General features: G+C 42.7%; 1 protein-coding gene across 1 annotated transcript in view; it reads left to right on the top strand.

Moving 5' to 3' along the window:
• The window catches only part of LOC138255249 (protocadherin-23-like), a 486,186-nt gene that overhangs the window by 187,081 nt on the left and 277,048 nt on the right, over positions 1–22,057 (top strand). The window contains exon 12 of the mRNA XM_069205831.1: positions 8,923–9,134. Coding sequence (XP_069061932.1) covers positions 8,923–9,134 — 212 coding nt within the window. The remainder of the gene's footprint in view (positions 1–8,922; positions 9,135–22,057) is intronic.

Raw genomic sequence — 22,057 nt, 5'->3', positions numbered from 1 at the left:
AAGAGCGTAAACACAAACACTACACCTCTAGTTTAACACCAGACAAAAGCAGCAAAGAAATATAGAAAGAAGAGGATGACCAGACACAAGGATCAAAAAGAGTTTGGGGATAAATAAAAACTAGAAATTTACAGGGAAGACAACTAAAAAGGGGGAGAGAAACAAACTGGAACTGCAGTAAGGTACAAAAAGCAACAGAAAATTTTGGAAATGACCTTTCCACAGAGCTGTCCCCAAACCTTTTGCCTTCCTCCTTCTCTTTTCCTGACCTCATTTTGCTGGCTTTAGGACTCTGTGCACTTTACCACTGCTAGTCAGTGCTAAAGTGCATATGCTCTCTCCCTAAAACATGTTGACATTTGCTCATACCCAATTGGCATATTTAATTTGCTTGTAAGTCCCTAGCAAAGTGCACTACATGTGCCCAGGACTTGTAAATTAAATACCACTAGTGGGTCTGCAGCACGGATTGTCCCACCCACATAAGTTGCCCTTACCCATGTCTCAGGCATGCCACTGCAAGACCTGTGTGTGCAGTTTCACTTCCACTTCGACTTGGCATTTAAAGGTACTTGCCAAGCCTTAATCTCCCCTTATTCTACATATAAGTCACCCCTAAAATAGGCCCTAGGTAACCCATAGAGCAGGGTGCTATGTAGGTATAAGGCTGGAGATGTACCTGTGTAGTTTATATGTCCTGGTAGTGTAAAACTCCTAAATTTGTTTCCCGCTACTGTGAGGCCTGCTCCTTTCATAGGATAGCATTAGGGCTACCCTCATATACTGTTTGAGTGGTAGATTCTGATCTGAAAGGGGTAACCAGGTCATATTTAGTATGGCCAGAATGGTAGTAGAAACTCCTGCTTATTAGTGAAGTTGGATTAAATATTGCTATTCTAGAAATGCCACTTTTAGAAAGTGAGCTTTTCTCTACACTCAAATCCTTCCGTGCCTTACAGCCTGTCTCCAATCCACATCTGGCTGGGGTGGTTGACAGCTCCCTCGTGCATTTCACCCAGACAACCAAAAACACATGATGCTCTGTCAAACCTGCTCACATCTGCATACTGAATGGGTCTTCCTGGACTGGAAGGGAGGAGGGCCTGACACTTAAATTTGAAAGGACAGTGGCCTGCCCTCACACAATGGACTGCCAAGCCCCTACTGGGATCCTGGAAGACAGGATTGTAATGAAAGGGAACCTTGTGCACTTCTAAGCCACTCTTAGAAGTCTTTCCCAATTCAAAGGCACATTTGAGTATATAAACTGGGTCCCTTACCCTACCAACTCAGACACTTCTTGACAAGATACCTCCTGGCAAAGAAACTTTGAACCAGAACCTGCAACCTACTAAGAGAAGCTGCCTTGCTGCCCAAAGTACTAACCTAACTGCTTTGCTGTAAAGGACTGCTGCCTTGCTGCCCTCTGGATCTGCTGAGAAGTGTTCTCCAAGGGCTTGGAGAGAGCTTGCCTCTTGTTTCCTAAAGTCTCAGGCCCAAAAGGACTTAATCTGTGCAAAGAACTCCTTGTGCAGCGAAAATTGACACAAAGGCTGCCGGAATTAATGCACAGCCTGCCCTGCAGTAAGAAAATCACTGCATCGCCGAACCGGCACGATGCAGCCCGGCTCCCTGAGTGGAGATCGATGCAACACCAGCGTTGCAACCGGAACTCCGACGCACGTACCACTGGATCAACGCATCGCTGAGCCGGAATAACGCAGCCCGATTTCCTGCGAGACACAGCACCTGCTGAGCAGCAGAAATTTCCCCGCATCGTCCACCGGATCGAAGCAGCTCCTGTGACTTCGTCCTGCACGCCCGGTATTTCTCTGCATCGTCCCGGGGCGTCCAAATACCCCGCAACCTAAAGGGGATCCAAGTCTGTGTGCCGGAAATCAACGCAAAGCCCTTGCTGTGAGGAAAAGCAACAACGCATCGTCTGTGTGCACCCGGAGAAACTGACGCACACCTCCCCATTTTCCATGCATCTCCTCCTCTGCGGTTCCGTGCAGATAATTTAGACGCAAACCATGTACTTTGCTCTCGCAAGAGACCATTGTTGATCTTAAGAACTAAGAATGACTCTATTTATCATTATAAAAGTGATATTTCAACTAGTATTTATCAAATCCTGATCATTTTGACCTTAAGCTACTCAGATTAATATTCTATATTTTTCTAATCCTAGGTGATGTATTTTTGTGGTGTTTGCACTGTTATTGCATGATTTATTGCACAAATATTTTACACATTGCCTTCTAAGTTAAACCTGACTGTCTAGTGCCAAGCTACCAGAGGGTGGGTACAGGACAATTTGGATAGTGCGTGACTTATCCTGACTAGAGTGGGGCTGCATGCTTGGACAGGTGTAACCTGACTGCCAACCAAAGACCCTATTTCTAACATTGGTGATCAGCGGTGAGGATAGGACTTGTATTTGTGCAGTGACATACAATAGCTATGTGTACACTACCTACTCATAGTTGAAGGTCAACTTGATTTTTTATCTTTTTCTGCAATTTCTTTTTTCAACCTGACATTTTTAACTTAATCCTCATACAACATGTCTCTGGCTAGGTCTCAAGTAGGAGCTGGAGAGTTTGACCTAGCCAAACTGGAGACATACACTGTCAGCCAGCTGAAAGGATTCTGTCAGTGGATAGGTGTACTTACCCGGGGTGCCTCCAGGAAGAAGATGTACCAAAAGGTGCTGAGGGCCTGGGCAGAAGCCTGTTCACAAGAGAATGTTGAGGTGGAGGAGCCAGAGAGTGGCCCCTCAGAAGATTTGCCATCAGTGGGGGATGTTACCCCTGGAATTGTGCCCCCTGGTAAACCAGGGAGCAGTGTCTCAAGCCATGGCCTGGTCGCAGAGGAAAGGAGGGAGGAGAGAGAATTTCAATGGCAAATGGCAAAGTTAAACATAGAGGCAGAATAAAGGAACGCTCAGAGAGAGGCAGAGGAGAGGAGAGCTGAGGCTGCAGCTGAGAGAGCCCTGGCTGAAAAGAAACTTGTTGGCTCATAAACTGAGTCTCAAAGAGCTGGATATCAAGGTAAGGCAGTCCAACAGTGATGGTGGCAGCACATATGCAGGACCTGATAGAGACAAGAAGGTTTGTATACCCAAGAATGTGGTGCCAAGTTATGTGGTGGAAGATGACATTGATAAGTGGTTGGCTGCTTATGAAATTGCACTAAGGGCTCAAGGAGTTTCTGAAGAGCAAATAGAGTGCAGTCTTGTGGTGGTATGTACCAGTAGTGGGGAGGGACACACTCCTTGCATTAGATCCAAGGGATCAAAACACATATGCACCCATGAAACCCGCTTTACTTGCCAAGTTTGGGCTGACACCTGAGAAATACCATCAAAGGTTCAGGAACAGCACCAAACTCTCCACATACAACTGGGTAGACTTTTTTGATTTCACCAGTAAGGCACTGGATGGATGCGTGTGAGGCAGGAAAGTAAACAATTACACAGGGTTATATAATTTGATTCTGAGAGAGCATATGCTCAGTACTTGTTCTACAGAGTTGTGCCAGCACCTAGTTGACAGTAAGCTGACTGATTGTAGAAAGCTTGCTGAGGAGGTGGACCTCTGGGTTGGCACCAGAGTGTCCAAAAAGTTACCTGGAGGTGACCCCAGGAAGGGTGGTTCCGGTTCCCCAATCAGAATGAGGGTGAGGTTAAAGATGACTCAGACAAGTCCCAGAGTAAGGGGAGAGGAAAAAGGTTCCCATGGCCCATCTGAGAAACAGGGTGGTGGTTCTGGTGGGCAGTGGCCCAAAGCATCCCATTCCCAACGCGCTGCTTTGAGTGCTCCCAGCTAGGACACAAGAAGGGGGACTCTATCTGTCCAGAGGAACCACCCACTGCTGGGACCTCTTCAGGGGTGTCCAATGTGGCCTTAGGGGAAAGTGTCCCCATGGGCAGGTCACAGACCATGGCTTCATCTCCTTCAGTTGGGAGATAGACTCAGAGGGTGGGAGTCATCACTTCCACCAGGTTCGGAGTGAATGGGGTCCCAGTCACCGCTCTGAGGGACACAGGGGCTAGTCATACCATGATGGTGGTGAGACTAGTTTCCCCAGAGCAGTACACCGGGCAGGTGTGTAGGGTGACTCCAGCCCATGGGGAGGATTTCCTTCTGCCCCATGGCCCTGGTATCCCTGGAGTAGGGTGGGGAGGTGACCCAGAGGCGGGTCATAGTTAGCCCCCAGATGCCCACTGACTGCATTCTGGGGAATTAGTTTCCCCTGGTGGCAGGAGAACTGAAAGGGGTGACCCCTGAGGGTGCCCTAACAGTTCAGTTGTCTGGCTATACCACTCCCCGGAGAAGGGTACGTGTGCCCAGGTGTAGGTGCACGGTGAGGAAGGACTCACCCTTGTCTCCTGTTCAGCCTCAGGGTACAGACCCTGGGTTAATTGACCAGTGTCAGGGTACCACCCCTGAACTGGTGGGAGGTAGAGTAGAGAAGGGGTACAAGATCCCTGGGGCTACTGTCTCCCATTCTGAGATACCACAGAGGTCAGAGAAACCTCAGGAGCCCCTAGGGAACCCCCTACCAGCTTCCAGGGTGGAGGAGAAGCTTGCCCAGTGGCCCTGCTTAGGGCCTCCACTTAGCAGTGGATGGTCTTTTGCCTGGCTCCTGACACTTACAGCTGTTAGTGGCCTCTTTTGGTTGCTGTCCCTGTAAACAGAGTTTTCCCTGGGTTGGGGACAGAAGTCAGACCCAAGGGGTGGAACGGGCCACATCACTTTGTTGGCCATGATGGTACTGTCTGCATACTGGGATGCATCTGTGAGCAAATTAAAGTTAGGAGCTTCACAGGTGGGGTCCTCAGGTGAGGAGACAGGTTCCCCGTGGGTCAGTTCAGTGGCCCCAGAGAGTATAGACAGAGGAGCCTCACGAAGTGCAGAAAGACATAGAACTGGTAAGTGCCCCTGCAGTAGTGGGTCATTGTCCATGCTCTATCGCATTAAGCAGGGAAGACCATCAGAGTATCGATTAGCCTACCCTGGCTTTAGGCTGGAAGGGGATATGTTGGAAATGGCCTTTCTGTAGGGTCACCCGCAAACTTTTTGCCTTCCTCCTTCTCTTTCTCTGACCTCATTTTTGCTGGCTTTAGGACTCTGCGCACTTTACCACTGCTAATCAGTGCTAAAGTGCCTATGCTCTCTCCCTAAAAAATAGTAACATTGGCTCATACCCAATTGGCATATTTAATTTACTTGTAAGTCCCTAGCAAAGTGCACTACATGTGCCCAGAGCCTCTAAAATAAATACTACTAGAGGGCCTGCAGCACTGATTGTGCCACCCACATAAGTAGCCCTTAACCAAGTCTCAGGCCTGCCACTGCAAGGCCTGTGTGTGCAGTTTTACTGCCACTTCAACTTGGCATTTAAAAGTACTTGCCAAGCCTTAAACTCCCCTTTTTCTACATATAAGTCACCCCTAAGGTAGGCCCTAGGTAACCCATAGGGCAGGGTGCTATGTAGGTATAAGGCAGGTGATGTTCCTGTCTAGTTTATGTGTCCTGGTAGTGTAAAACTCCTAAATTCGTTTTCCACTACTGTGAGGCCTGCTCCTTTCATAGGAAAGCATCAGGGCTACCCTCACATACTGTTTGAGTGGTAGATTCTGATCTGAAAGGGGTACACAGGACATATTTAGTATGGCCAGAATGGTAGTAGGAACTCCTGCTTATTGGTGAAGTTGGATTTAATCTTGCAATTCTAGAAATGCCACTTTTAGAAAGTGCACATTTCTCTACACTCAAATCCTTCTGTGCCTTACAGCCTGTCTCCAATCCACGTCTGGCTGGGCTGCTTGACAGCTCCCTTGTGCATTTCATCCAGACATCAAAAAACACAGGATTCCCTGTCACACCTGCACACATCTGCATACTGAATGGGTCTTCCTGGGCTGGAAGGGTGGAGGGCCTGACACATTTGAAAGGATAGTGGCCTGCCCTCACACAATGGACTGCCAAACCCCTTACTGGGATCCTGGCAGACAGGGTTTTAATGAAAGGGGACCTTGTCTACTTCTATGCCACTCTTTGAAGTCTCCCCTCTTCAAAGGCACATTTGGGTATATAAATTGGATACCTGACCCTACCAACTCAGACACTTCTTGATAAGATATCTCCTGGGAAAGAAACTCTGAACCAGAACCTGTAACCTGCTAAGAGAAGCTGCCTGGCTGCCCAAAGGACTAACCTAACTGCTTTGCTGTAAAGGACTAGTGCCCTCTGGATCTGCTGAGAAGTGCTCTCCGAGGGCTTGGATTGAGCTTGCCTCCTGTTTCCTGAAGTCTCAGGGCCAAAAAGACTTAATCACTGCAAAGAACCCCTCGTGTGGCGAACATAGATGCACAGCCTGCCGGAATCAATGCACAGCCTGCCCTTCAGTGAGAAAATCACTGCATCGCTGAACCGGAATGACGCAGCCCGGCTCCCCGAGTGGAGATCGACGCAGCGCCATTTTTGTGACCAGAACTTTGATGCACGGCCCACCGGATCGACGCATCGCTGAGCCGGAACGACGCAGCCCGACTTCCTGCAATAGGAATCGATGCAGCACCTGCTCTGCGGCAGAAATTTCCCTGCATCGCCCACCGGATCGACACAGCTCCTGTGACTTCATCCTGCATGCCCAGGATTTCTCTGCGTTGTCCCCGGAGCGTCCTAATACCCTGCAACCCAAAGAGGATCCAAATCTGTGCGCCGGAAATCGACGCAAAGCCCTTGCTGCGTGGCAAAGCATCGATGCATCGTCTGTGTGTGCCCGGAGAAACCAACGCACACCTCCCCGTTCTCCACGCATCTCCTCCTCTGTGGTCCCGTGCTGATAATTTAAATGCAAAACAAGTACTGTGGGCTCGCAAGAGACCATTGTTGTTTTTAAGAACTAAAAGACTCTATTTATCATTACAAAAGTGATATTTCAACTTGCATTAATCAAATCCTGAATGTTTTGACCTTAAGCTACTCAGATAAATATTCTATATTTTTCTAAACCTGTGTGTTGTATTTTTGTGGTGTTTGCACTGTGTTATTGCATGATTTATTGCACAAACACTCTACACATTGCCTTCTAAGTTAAGCTTGACTGCTTAGTGCCAAACTACCAGAGGGTGGGCACAGGATAATTTGGATTGTGTGTGACTTACCCTGACTAGAGTGAGGGTCCTTGCTTGGACAGGGGGTAACCTGACTGCCAACTAAAGACCCCATTTCTAACAAAAAAAAAGGCATATTAACTTGACTAAGCTGTAACTATGTTTACCATTAGGGAATCCTCACATCAAGACCATTGCTCATCAATTATCCCTTCCCTCATCCATTTTATTTTAGACATTCCGTGCTGCCACTGGATCACCATTCTATTCCAGCAACCTTGCCATGTTTATCCTTCTAAAACCCAATTTCTACCTCAACTTGACTTTTCCACACTTTCCATCATTCTTCCTCGTCTTCCAATAAATGAGAGATTTACTCCGCTCAAGTCAGCAATACCCAGGATTTCCTTCCCTAGGTCGTGCAGTAATCACCAGAAAAAAGGAACATCCTCTGATTTCTGGCCAGGTCCATACATGTTTGCATGACCCACATGCAGAAATCCTTTTTTGGGGGCTGCCTTTGGATTCATAAGGTAATGATAATGATTACTGGCGTACTCAAGGATGCAAGGGTGACAGTTCCCATGCCCTTTTCAGGGGCTTTTCTGTGACCTGCTCTCTAACTCTTTAACAAATACTACCTCAGTGATAAATGTCACTTACCCTTGAAGATGACCTGCCCTCTAACTCTTTAACAAATACTACCTCAGTGATAAATGTCACTTACCCTTGAAGTCTTTTTCTTGGGTACTTGAGAAAAAGACACTTGGAAGAATATTGATATATTAGTTTGAATCTGTATTTGTAGATACTCAATTATATCAGAAAATTGCATTCATTTGATGTAATTTTTTTAATACATGTTTGTTATGTTCATTTTATCCCTCTATTGCAGTGGTTCCCAACCCTTTGACTTCTGTGGACCCCCATTTTATCAATACTGGAGCCCGGGGACCCCCACTGAATCATTATTGGAACACGGGGACCCCCGAGGAGTCATTTCTGATAGCTGGGACCTAATATTATTAAATGTTTTAAGCAGCCGCGGACCCCCTGAGGAGGTTTTGCGGACCCCCAGGGGTCCCCGGCCCACAGCTTGGGAACCACTGCTCTATTGTATCACTCCAAGGGCCTGATTGCGATCTTGGCGGGCAGGGTTACTCCATCAAAAGCATAACGAATATCCTGTCTGCTGCTTTACGATTCCATTATATGTAATGGAGATCGTTATACAGTGGACTGAATATCAGCCACATTTATGACAAAGTATTCCATCTGCCAAGATCATAATCAAGCCCTAAATCTTTCATTTTTCCAATTTTTTTTCACTTCTACTGTTTCTCACTCTCTTTTTCCCCATTCTGTGGACCTCTCTCACGACTCCCGCCCAAAGCTATTTTCTGTTGGTTCCTAACCTATTTTGTTTTAAGCATCTTGAAAAACCAGACCTCTTGGTCTGAATTTCTTCAGAGGTATATCTCCTATCGAGAAGGATCATGGAAGTTCACAAGCTATACCTTTGAGGTTTGTCCATATCTATTAACTGACGTGCTGAATTGCATGGAATCCTTCCAGTGTAACTTGCTGAATGATGTCCTTAGGAAAGTCGCAAGTGTAAAATCTATTGTGTTGTTCACAAAGTTGTAGTAAATACATGCAACAAAATATCTTATCTGTGCTTCAAATATACACTTTTACTTTATATACTGTGCTATGTTATTGTGTTCCCCAAACCTGTATGTTGTCATAGAAAGATGTCAATTATTTTCCTTTTTTTAATTTAAACCTAAAAACAGGCGAAATCACAGTTAAGGAACCAGCGTTTCTTGATTTTGAAGCCACAGAGAAGTTCAATCTTGTTATTCTTGCTGAAAATCTGAGGCAAACAGCCTATTGCACAGTGATAGTCTTCATCCAAGATGTGAATGATAACTTGCCACAGTTCGAGCAGCACGATCCAAAATCATCAGTATCAGAAGGCCAGGCCTACAAGACATATGTTTTACAGGTAATGGTGTGTTATAATTGGATTAGCAGTTTGAACTGTGATGTTGCTGTTGGTGAGCTGAGTGAACCAGTAAAGGCACTCCACCAGGTGCTGTGCATGCAACTGCCTGAACCATTAACTGAAACATCTTAAGAAAAGTAATTTTGAACAAATACCTGCATTTAAAAGGGGATCATTGAAAGCATGAATGTTTGGTAAGGAAATTGTATAATTTTGAGCTGAGGGTCTCAAAAGCTTCCTAAACTTGGCATTTCAAATGGTTTTCAATCAGTGGCACTCTGGTAGAGGAACAAATGGAGTGAGCAGTGATGATGGGACGGTTTTGGCTTAAAGTGGTGATGCAGTGGGCATAAGAGTGTGATCTGAATTTGTTAATCCAATGTCAGCCATTGGAGGACAGAAAAATGATTGTAGAGGTAGTGCTATTGTGGTACTGTTCACTCCTTGTCTGTTCTTTCAGGAGAATTGGCAAGTGGTATTGCTCTAATCAATTTGTCTGTGAAGTCCTGTTTTTGAATGTGTAATTGTGGTTGATGGACCTCACATCTAGCTTTACAGATACTTCAATGATACTACCTGTATTTGAAAACTATGGCCGGATTTTGAGTTTGGCAGATAAGATACTCCATCACAGATGTAACAAATATCACATCTGCTGTATTGCTAGTGCATTATAGTCTGTGGCACTTCCAATACAGAAGTTGGAATATTTGACACTTTATGACAGAATATCCCACCCAACATACTCTAAATAAGGTTGGCTGTTCTCTGCATGTTATACCTTACGTCGCTCTTACCTTGGATCACATCGTCCCCTAGAGGTGTTCCTTCATTAATACCTACTATTTATATTGAGGAAAATACATGTTTTCCCTTTGCCTGATTTAGCTCCAGAGGCAAATTATACAGTAATCTACTCCGTTGCTGGTCTAAGTAGGAGTTTCCAGATTTAATGGAAGATGGTACTCATATGGAAATCTAATCTTTGAAGTGAAAATAGAAGCCTTCCACCTCTACGTAACACAATCATTGCTAGTCTGTACTTTGAGTAAATGATCCAGTCACTTTTCTCCAATATGGACTCTTCTATAGAGTATCATGAACAGGACAGATACCAATTCATCGGTAGGGACTAGAATGCGTTTACATTTGTGCCTACTGAAATCAAACCAGTGTGTATAGACATATACCATTAAAAGGCATTTTCCGGTTACATATTTTGCTATCACAATAACATCTATTGACATTGAGGTATTCTCTGAGGCCTACTGTGCTTTTGGTAAGCACACCACTGCAAAAGAACGTATGTTTTAAGATTCTGTTTTTCCTTTGATCACTGCAGCTTCCTTATAACATACCTGAGGTTTACTGGTAAAGTAATGTTTTCCCTTTTTCCATCTGCAGTACTGTTTTTTTTGGCAGAACTCCTTCATGTTAACCGTTTGGTTCTTTTATTTTTTCTTACATATTTGTGTGCCTTATTTTACAGAACAATTTTACCAAGCACTGCAAAATAAAGAGCTGGAAAAGGAAATGTTGCATCTAACCATGTTAAATATTAAATGGAATTACTGTGTAACTATAACAAAACATTTGATTGCAGTATATTTTCCAAGGGAGTGACAAAGCTGGGCTATGAGGCGCAATTCTCAAAAAATTACCAGGGAGGTTTAGTCCTCATATTGTGATGGGAAAAGCTCACAGAACCATCTACAGATGCATCTCATTTCAGATCCACGAACCCTTAAGTACTGCAGGAGTGAAACATCGCTCCAGCCAGTCCCTGACACTCCCTTTCCCATCCCATCAATTGGCAGGATCTTGATGTAGCTCATGCAACCTCTGTATAGCATGAGCGAAATGTGCAAACTTGTAATGGTGCAAAGGCAATACTTAAAAATATAAAAAATGAATAAAACATATTTAAATTGATTCGATTCCGGTGCTTAGTGGCGAAAGATTCTTTCAACTGTGCATGTATCTAAGGGTAACTGTCTTCTCAAACCCTGTACAGACAGACACACTCTGGAAAGACCCAGTCATCTATTTCCAAGTCTTACAAAGATACCCGCCGTCACTATTCACACGATTGTACAATATTCTTCATTCCGTACACATCACAAAACAACACGTAGCATGTTTGTGCCTAGCACGAAGTGCATATCTTCACACATAACAATTAACACAAAACTAATTTTTCCATCCAAGAATGCAGAATATAATTATTAGGTATATGCCCCGCACAAATTAAAGAATAATCTATTGCTGTGCCTCTTAATAATAACACACTTCAATAATCTAATCCTATGAGTATCTTTAGTGGGAGGCCCAGGCGAAATTTAATTTATACCAGAATAATTATGCATCATTCCACGCATGCCATGTTACCACTGCTACGTGAAATGCCTGAGATTATGGCATTACACCACGTTGCGCTTTTGAGACTTTGTTTTTGGTAAAAATCTGATTGTAAGAGCATGGGAAGAATGCAAATAAACCATATAAGTGCGACTGTTTGTTTGCATCAAACATATTTTTTAATTTTTCAGCACAAAATGAGTCCTTGTGCCAAAATTGGAAGCTTATATTTCATGTAATAATGAGTGAATTTGATGTACTTTGATTTTGATGTACTTTTTGAGCATTTTGTCCAGTTTCGCCTAGACCCATTTACGAGGCATGTTTGAGGGGGAATAAGCACACCCGTCATCTGTATCAACGTCTGTGAACTTATGCACCCTTAAGCCTACGAAGTGTTTCTTGTGCCCATCATTTCTGCCCCAAAGCTAGTTGTTTTCATGTTTTGACCCAATACTTGGAGGCTTGTATAGATAGTATAAAGGTTTTTTTTATGCTGGAAAAGGCGAGAGAATGGTAAATGCCAGTGGTTCACCGTTCCCTGGGTCTTCATTTTTGAGAGGAAGAGCAGGCCAGAAGTACACAGCATCCATCCTTGAAGTTGTATGTGCCATAGATGGGAATATGCTTTGAGCCACTGATATGTACCTTTTATTTTTATTTGATCACTTTTTTGATTTAGCACCAGAGCAGTCAGGAAGTTCATTCACAATACTTCTATGAGAGGTGCTTTACTTAATTGGGTGTAAGAAGGTTCAGCTATTCAGATACCTGCGTAGCATGCATGTGTAGCGACAAATCCCATGTGGTAAGAGAATCTTCTATATTGGGTACCACATTTCCAGAAAAACCTTGGCAGAAGGTAGCCATTGACATTTGTGTGCCGTTTGATTCCAAAGAAATAACGGGAAAATATGCTCTAGTGTTGGTAGATTACTTTTCTAAGTGGCCAGAGGTAGCATTTTTGAGAGATGTGAAAACTGACAGTGTGATTGATTTTTGTGAAGAGGTGTTCCGTAGGGAGGGTGAAAGGATTCGCCGGTACACAGATCTCCTTAAGGTAAAGTGGGTTTATTCAGAAGATATTTATAATACAGAAACACCTCAGCCCACAGACAGTTTCTCTCCCTGTTCTCTTTCTCCTTCTCCAGTCCTCCAACTGTCGTTGTCTCCTGGGAGACCTTCACATTCTAAACCCCATTCTAACCTAGAATACCACACATCTTCCCCTCATTAACAAAACTTAAAAAAAACAAATATGTATTCTTAACACAATGCTATAAATTAGAAAAGAAAAAAAACAAACCCGCAACATACAGTACAATTATAGAAATTGTAATTGAAAATTGAAACAATAAATAATATGAAATACAGTGCATTCATTAAAAGACATATAAAGTAAGAAAAGAATAAGTGCAACTCTCCCTAGAGTAATGAAATAACTCTGTTGCACATATTCTTACATTGAGATAACAAAATCATCTAGAGACTTAGGATGTCTAGAGACTCTTGAGCTTCTTCTTAGTGCAGTATGGCTATCCCCTTGCTCACATTTCTCTTCATTCACTTTCCCAGATTTTTCATCACCATCCCCAGAGATTTTTACAATTCTCCCAATGTTCCAAATCCTATGATCCTCTGTCTTTACAGCATTCTTCATGACTTTTATCACTTTGAGAGGAGAAGAGAATTTAGAATAAGTGTTAGATAAACCAAATCGCGGATTTCTCACTTTGACAACATCACCCACTGAAATCACAATTTTCTTTACCGCCTTCCGTCTGTCAAAATTCGCCTTTCTTTCAAGAGTTTTCCTAATTTCCCTGTCTATTTTATGTTCTAAACTACACCCCAGGTTATGCTCTAACCCCACCTTGTCGTTAACCCAAGATGGACACATCTGCGTATTAGGTTTTCTGTGCCTAAACAATTCAAAAGGTGTAAGACCTGTACTTGTATGTGGAGTTAGTCTGTAATTCTTGATTTTGTTCAAAATCTCCTCTCTCCAACATTTGTTATTAGCTAGAGCTAATTGAATTGTTTCCTTTAACACCCTGTTTAATCTCTCCACCATGCCATTAGTCTCAGGATGATAGAGAGAAGCCTTCTTATGTATAATTCCCTTGTTACTAAGGAATCTCTCCATGTTTTGAGAAACAAGTTGCACACCATTGTCAGTGAGAATGGAAGAAGGAATCCCCTCCCTATCAAAGATCTGATTAAGAAAGTCTATGACAACCTGAGTTTCTACTGAAGAGGTGATCCCAATCTCAGGCCATCTAGAATACATGTCTATCAAAACCAAAACATACTTGTCAACGCTGGAATATCTAATAGGTCCCAGGATGTCTAAAGAAACCTCCTGCCACGGTTTACTAGGTAACTCCCTCACCACCATGGGTTGAACTCTACACATCCAAGTTTTGTCAGCCCTGGAACATTCCACACACTTCCTAACACACCGCTCAATTTGAACATCCATACCCGGCCACCAGTATGCAAGTCTCAATCTTTCCTTTGTCTTCGAGATCCCTGGATGACTCTCATGTGCTAAGGATATTAGCTCATCCCTTAATTTCTCCGGAGGAATACGTTTAGTACCTCTCAATAATAGACCTTCTTGAGAGGACAACTCGTCTTTGACCCTCCAAAAACCACATAAATGCTGATCTTGTTTTTCAGTGCCATCCCAACCATATTTGATTTTTTTAAGAACCTTTTGCACCACTGCATCATTACATAAATTACTCCTCCATTCACTCTCCCTAATTATTCATTCCCTAATCAGGCAAACATCAAATTCATCAAGATACTCAACAAATTGATCCTCAGATTCTGAGACTTCATTCACAAGTCTAGAAAAACAATCAGCAACAAGATTCTGCGCACCTGGTATATATTGTACCTCAAAAGAAAATTCCTGAAGAGCCACTACCCATTTCCTGATCCTACCCGAAATGATATCCAGCCCTTTTTTCTCAAAAATTTCTTTCAGTGGTTTGTGGTCGGTTTTCACAAGAAACTTGTTACCCCAAACAAACTTCCTTAGTTTGTTCACAGCCCAAAATACAGCCAGTGCTTCCCTCTCAATTACCGAATAATTTGATTCTGCTCCCTTTAAACACCTTGAGATGAACAGTATGTTTTTCTCTACACCATTATGAGTTTGAAGTAACACAGCACCAAGACCTTTTGCACTAGCATCAGCCATGATGATGGTTTGATGACTTGGATCAAAGCTTTGCAAGCACGGAGCACACTTCAAGAGATGTTTCACATTCTTAAATTCATCTTCACATGTTTTATCCCATTGAAACGTAACACCCTTCCTTACTAATTCCCTAATGGTTTTGGTCTTCTCCGCAAAGTTGTCTACAAATTTACTGTAGAATTCAGCCATCCCTAAGAACTTCATTACTTCCTCTTTTGACGTAGGACTCGCAAGATTTTCAATTGTATCCACTAAGCCCTTTCTTGGTTCAATACCAAGAGCAGAGATCTTGTGACCTAAATAATCAATTTCTTCCAGATTAAACTTGCATTTCTCTGCTTTCAACGTTAGGCCACTTTCCCTTAATCGCAGAATAACCTGGCGAACCCGCATGTTGTGTTCAGAAATGCTCTCACCATACACTAATATGTCATCTTGATATATTTTGACCCCTTGGATTCCTTCAAGAACTTTCTCCATAGCTCGTTGAAAAACTGCAGCCGCAGAAACTAAACCAAAAGGCATCCGAAGAAACTTGTAAGTACCAAAGGGCGTTATGAAAGCAGTCAAGTCTTGAGAATCCTGATGAAGTTTAATCTGATGGTACGCGGAGGTCAAGTCAATGGATGAAAAACATTTAGCACTACTAAGAAGAGCTAACATTTCGTTAATATTAGGTAAGGGATAGTGATCTGTTATCACACATTTATTCAGCTCTCTCAAGTCAATACATAGTCTTGGCTCACCATTAGCCTTTACTGCCATCACCACTGGAGCCAACCACTCAGTGGCTTCCACTTTTTCAATTATTCCATCTTGTTCTAGCTTTTCTAATTCTTTTTTCATCTTCTCTCTCACCATCAAGGGAACACCTCTCACTTTGCTGACTACTGGAATTACACCCTTCCTCAACTTGATCTCATGAACATATCCCTTCAAACAGCCTAGTTCAGGATGAAAAAGACTAGAGAATTCTTGTTCATAAGACGGTCTACCATTATCCACAGTATTAATACAATTTAAATCTTTCAACCTAACTGAAGGAGACTCATTGGGATCAAGGTAAACCCTTAAATCTCTCTGATGAGACCAACTAATGAGAGAATCTCCTCTTACTGAGATGTACATTTTACCAGCTGTGAATCTATCCATGTACTGAATGGAACCTATGAAATAACCCAACAGCTTAATGGGTTCACCCCCATATCCTTTTGGAGAAATATCTGGTCTGAACAACTTAACACCAGTTCTCAAATGTTTTTCAAAAATACTCAAAGGAATTAGAGTGATCTTAGCTCCAGAATCAAACATCATAGGTATAGAAACTCCCTCAATATGTACAACTTCTACTGGCCCACTAATTCCGTTTTTTATTTGTAAAACAAACTCTTTTGGAGAATCTTCATCTTCCAGCGTTATTTCTTGAACATTTTTCTTTTTTAAATTAATATTCTTACAACATGAAGCAAAATGACCCTTTTTGCCACAAATTTTACAGACAACCTTCCAACCTAAGCACCCTTTGAAATTGGCATAGTGACCGAACTCACCACACCTATAACATTTTCCCTGTACATTTTTTTTAACTCTTGGGTCACTAAAATTATCTTTTACCCCTTTTTGAGAGCCCATTTTATCTCGTAGACTACATCCTTGACTGACATAATGGACTTCATCATCCCTTGTTTGAGAATTTGTCTTCCTGATTTCATCAAGACAAGCTAAACTATGTTCATGTGTTTTTGCAATAGATACAACTTCATGAAGTGACGGATTGTCTTTAGTCCAAAAGGATTCTTTTGCTTTGTCGATGTTGCAGCCCAACATGAATTGATCTCTCAGACGCTCATCCTTACTACTCCCAAAACCACACGTGGAAGCTAATTTTCTGAGTACTGTAATGTACTCTTCAACAGATTCTCCAGATCTTTGCAGTCTTTTCCCAAAATGATATCTCTCTAAGACTGTTGAAATTTTGGGTAGATAGTGTAAGTCAAGCTTTTTTATACAAATTTCGAAATCATTGAGATCACCAGCATCGTCAATTGTAAGTTCAGGTAGATTTTCAAAAACTTCCTGTCCTTCAGGACCTAAACAATGCATCAGAAGAGACATTTTCCTTTCTGCACTTAAGGATGTGCCACAAACTCGAGCATAGTGTGCAAAAACACTTTTCCATTTTCTCCATGGAATCAGTGGTTCACCAGGTGAAGATAAAAAAAACGGTGGGCAGGTAACATTCTGCATTTTGTAAAATCTTTACAGAGTTAGATGTATAAAAACTCTATAGAATTGAAGAAATAGTCACAGTAATTGTGAGACTGATCCTAAAAATGTCGTTCTAATATGTCTGCCAGGATGATTACTCAAATGCAATTGTAAGCTTGGAAACGACTCGAAACAAATGGCGTCCACAATGTCTGGGTGAAAGTGAGGCTTGACACGCTTTGTAAGACGTGTGCGTTAAAACAGGAAGTAGAAGGGAGAGAGAAAAAACAGCGCGTGCGCTCGTTACCTGAGCAAAGCACGAGAGTCTGTTCGTCTGCTCCACACGCACGCGGCACAACCAAAACCAAAAAAACAAAGGCACCCAGGGACTTCAAAAGCAGCAGCTCCGGAGGTGCGCTGAGCCGCTCCAAGTGCCCAAAAACAAGGCAGCCAAAGACGCAAGCGATCACGCAGTCCCGGTTGAGGTGTTTCTTCGTGTTTCTTCGAGTACGTCTCAACACAAATTCATCCCACGTCGTCGCCAGTGAAAGGATTCGCCGGTACACAGATCTCCTTAAGGTAAAGTGGGTTTATTCAGAAGATATTTATAATACAGAAACACCTCAGCCCACAGACAGTTTCTCTCCCTGTTCTCTTTCTCCTTCTCCAGTCCTCCAACTGTCGTTGTCTCCTGGGAGACCTTCACATTCTAAACCCCATTCTAACCTAGAATACCACAGAGGGTTATCCAGAATGTGTGGTTTCTGATAATGGTCCGCAATTTGTGTCTGAACAGTTCAGAGACTATTTGAAGAATTTGAAGATGGAACATTATACTACTGCTGTATACAATCCTAGGGAGAATGGTCTTGTAGAGAGATTCAATAGAGTGCTGAAAGAGTGTGTTCAGTTGAGTGAAGAACAAGGTATGGACTGCAAGGAAGCGGTCAAAGAAATGATGTGGAGTTATCGAAATACCCCTCATGCAGCAACTGGTGAAACTCCTTTTTGCTTGTTAAAAGGGAGGGTAGCAGGTACTAAATTAACACCACCATGGATGAACAAAGCCAGGGTTAAAATGTTTCAAAGAAAGGAGATAGAGAAAAGAGTTGAAGAGTATCAGGACAAATATGTCAACAGACACAACAACTGTGTGGGAAGAAAGCATTGTATGTACAATGGAGGAGACTGGGTTAGGTCATGGGTACCGAGTAGTCAAAGGAGGAGTTTGTCAAAATGGTCTAAACCCAAACAAGTTGAGGTTGGGTTAGGAAACAGCGTGTGGTTAAGTGATGGTAAGAAATGGAATGTGCAAAAGGTTACTAAGTTGTTATTTAACTGGCTTAGTAACATGTTAATCTCTCATCCACGACGGGTTGACTGTAGTTTTACTGCTTTTCCTCACATTACAATCCATTAAATTTGGCCTCCCTCCACTATTTACCTCATCCTTCACTTTACACTCCTTCTCACTTCACTTAGTAACCTTTCGCACATTCCATTTCTTACCATCACACACTGTTTCCTAACCCAACCTCAACTTGTTTGGGTTCAGACCATTTTGACAAACTACTCCTTTGACTACTCGGTACCCATGACCTAACCCAGTCTCCTCCATTGTACATACAATGCTTTCTTCCCACACAGTCGTTGTGTCTGTTGACATATTTGTCCTGATACTCTACAACTCTTTTCTCTAGCTCCTTTCTATTAAATATTTTAACCCTGGATTTGTTCATCCATGGCGGTGTTAATTTAGTACCTGCTACCCTCCCTTTTAACAAGCAAAAATGAGTTTCGCCAGTTGCTGCATGAGGGGTAGTTCGATAACTCCACACCATTTCTTTGACCGCTTCCTTGCAGTCCATACCTTGTTCTTCACTCAACTGAACACACTCTTTCAGCACTCTATTGAATCTCTCTACAAGACCATTCTCCCTAGGATTGTATACAGCAGTAGTATAATGTTCCATCTTCAAATTCTTCAAATAGTCCCTGTACTGTTCAGACACATATTGCGGACCATTATCAGAAGCCACACATTCTGGATAACCCTCCCTATGGAACACCTCTTCACAAAAATCAATCACACTGTCAGTTTTCACATCTCTCAAAAATGCTACCTCTGGCCACTTAGAAAAGTAATCTACCAAAACTAGAGCATATTTCCCGTTATTCCTTTTGAAACAAACGGCTCACAAATGTCAATGGCTACCTTCTGCCAAGGTTTTTCCGGAAATTTGGTACCCGATATAGAAGATTGTCTTACCACATGGGGGGTTGTTCCTGTTTACTTAATAAAGAAGACTTTGCTCACACATGGTTGGCATCGCCTTTGTATCTTAACATTGGCGACGAGGATGGAATACGGCCATTAAAGACGATGTCAGAAGAAAATCCTGAAACTTGTGACCACGTCAACCCCTGCCAAAAGAGGGCGAATTTTCAGAGGTAAAAGAAAGGAAAGCGCGACGTGAGCAAAGATACGTTGGGAGGTGTCGAAAAAAAAATAAGAAAACGTAAGAAGATCGAAGCTCAAGATAGAACGGCCATTTTTAAAGAATCTGTCGTCTTCAGTAAAGATAAGTATAAGAGAAAAGAGCGGATGGACATGAATGGTGCAGTGTTTCTGCACTATTTACGCCACGTCAGGAATTCAGGGTTGTTTTGATGCTAAAGCGTGTACATGGAGCGGCAAGGAATTTTTTTTTGAATGGCAATAATAGAATCTTACCGTGTTACTACGGTAGGCTCGTGGAGGACGCGCGAGGAGCCGCGAGTACAGTTACGCGAGGAGCCACGAGTGCAGTTACAAGGTGACGTCAACATGCTAACAACGCAACCACAGCACTAACAGTGTGACGTGGAGTTGCACGCGTGTATGTAACCACGGCAACGGGCGCGTGAATGTAACCACGGCATACAAGGGAAGCGAGTGAAATAAACAGGAACAACCCCTGCCAGGGTTCACAGAAACACCCGGCTCCACCGACTTCTCCGTCTTCCCCCAACGTCGTCCTTCAAGCAATAACATTCCAAATACACATTCTAAACAACCCTGAACTGGTTACTAGGATACAACACATCTTCCCCATCAGAATGGCTTAGTCCTATTGTTTTGGTGCGTACACCTAACGGGAAATTACGCATGTGCAAAGATTTGAGAATCTCAACAAGTGTATATTGGTGGATCGTCACCCTCTGCCACGCATCAGTGAACTATTGTCATCTGTGAGGGGGGCTAAGTATTTTTCATCCATCGATCTTTCTAATGCGTATCACCAAGTACGATTACACCCCTCATCTAAGAAATTAACGTCTTTCATTACCCCTGAGGGCATGTTTCAGTGTGTTTGTATGCCGTTTGGGTTAGCATCAGCATCCTCAGTCTTTCAAAGAATCATGAATAGTATATTGTCAGGAATTAAGAAAACTGTAGTGTTCCAAGACGACATTTTAGTATGGGGCAAGGATATAAGCGACCACAATGAAATGTTGATGGAAGTTCTGCAAAGGTTACAAGATTCCGGACTCACCATCAGTGCGGATAAATGCAAGTTTGGTGTAAGGCAAATAGAATATCTAGGTCACACGTTATCTGAAGATGGTGTGAGGCCCCCCAAAAAATTGCTCGATGCCATCAAAAATGCGCCAGCTCCAGGGAACAAGGATAAACTACGATCCTTTTTGGGTCTGGCAGGGTATTATTCTAAATTTATTCCACAATTTGCCACGAAAGTACATGTTTTGAGAACACTTATGAAATCGAGGGTTCAATTTCTTTGGTCAAGGGAGTGCCAGGAAGCTTTTGACTTAGTAAAAAAGGAAATTTCAGAATCTGTAAGTCTTAAACCATTTGATCCCAATGATCAGTCTATCATTGCAGTAGATGCTAGTGCATATGGTCTTGGGGCGGTTTTGATGCAAAAAAAGAAGGGTCAAGAAAGAGTGGTGGCCTTTGCGTCACGCACTCTTAAAGGAGCGGAGGCTACATATTCGGTGATCCTCGTCATCTACTACTAACGCTTGATCAGGATGGTTAGGGTTCAATACCATTCCTAAGGACTTTTGTTCACTCCATCCCAATAAACTCTTTCCATGTTCTACCACATAAACAGGTACCTTTGCACTCCTTTCCTTGAAAACTATAGTACACATTATGTAGCCAACCAGGGGTAACTTGTCTCCACAATATCCTACTGGTTTGAAGTTTGTGGGCATGAGTTCACCACACCCCAACTCTTTCCACACTTGTTTACTCACAATGGTGTACGGCGAACCTGAATCTACCCACACTTCCACCATTTTATCATTTATCTTGACCATGCACTTCGGAGGGGTATAGTTAGCTCCAATTGCCCCCACACATTCTTCTATAGTTAACACTTCAACGTTACCCTCATCATCATTCTCATCCTCCTCATTATACTGTGTATCATGACACACTTTGATGCTGTTTACAGAAAGTTTTTGTCGTTGTTTCTGCACACGTCCCAACTTGCATACACGTGCAAAATGCCCTATCTTCTTACACTGGTAACATTTCATGAAGGTCGCAGGGCATTTGTTTGCCTCTGCGGTATGATTACTGCTACCACACCTATAACATTCCCTTTCCTTTTTTTTCCCCCACTTTACAACATTCCCTTTATTTGGCCTGGAGATAACGTTCACGTCTTTTGAAAAGCTTTCATTATTGCATTGTTTAAGATTAAGTTCAGATAAATATTTGGAAGTGTTCTCTATCCATCTTGCAATATTGATTGTCTTTTGTAGCGAGGGGTCCTTCAACTCCAGTAGTCGTTCTTGAATTTTGGAGTTGTTTGTTTTGTTAATAAATTGGTCTCTAATTAGTTCTTCCTGCAATTCTCTAAATTTGCATGACGCAGCTAAGGTTCTCAATTCGGCCACATATTGCTCTACAGTTTCTCCTTGTGCTTGAATCCTGGAAAAAAATTGTGTCTTTCAACAACTACACTGACTTTTCTGCCATAATTGTCATCTAATGCTTTCATAGCTATACTGTATTCATCACCACTGAAGTTTTCAGTAGGTGATGATGAGTCATCATCTCCTTCACCATCTACATTCGAGGAGACGTTACGACTGGGTCTTGGTAGGGTTTTCAGTACTCTCCGACCTTCGA

The sequence above is a fragment of the Pleurodeles waltl genome, chromosome 1_2 (assembly GCF_031143425.1).
Source record: "Pleurodeles waltl isolate 20211129_DDA chromosome 1_2, aPleWal1.hap1.20221129, whole genome shotgun sequence".
NCBI lineage: Eukaryota > Metazoa > Chordata > Amphibia > Caudata > Salamandridae > Pleurodeles > Pleurodeles waltl.
Note: the sequence above shows the minus strand (reverse complement) of the source record. Positions and strands in the feature narration are given on the sequence as shown.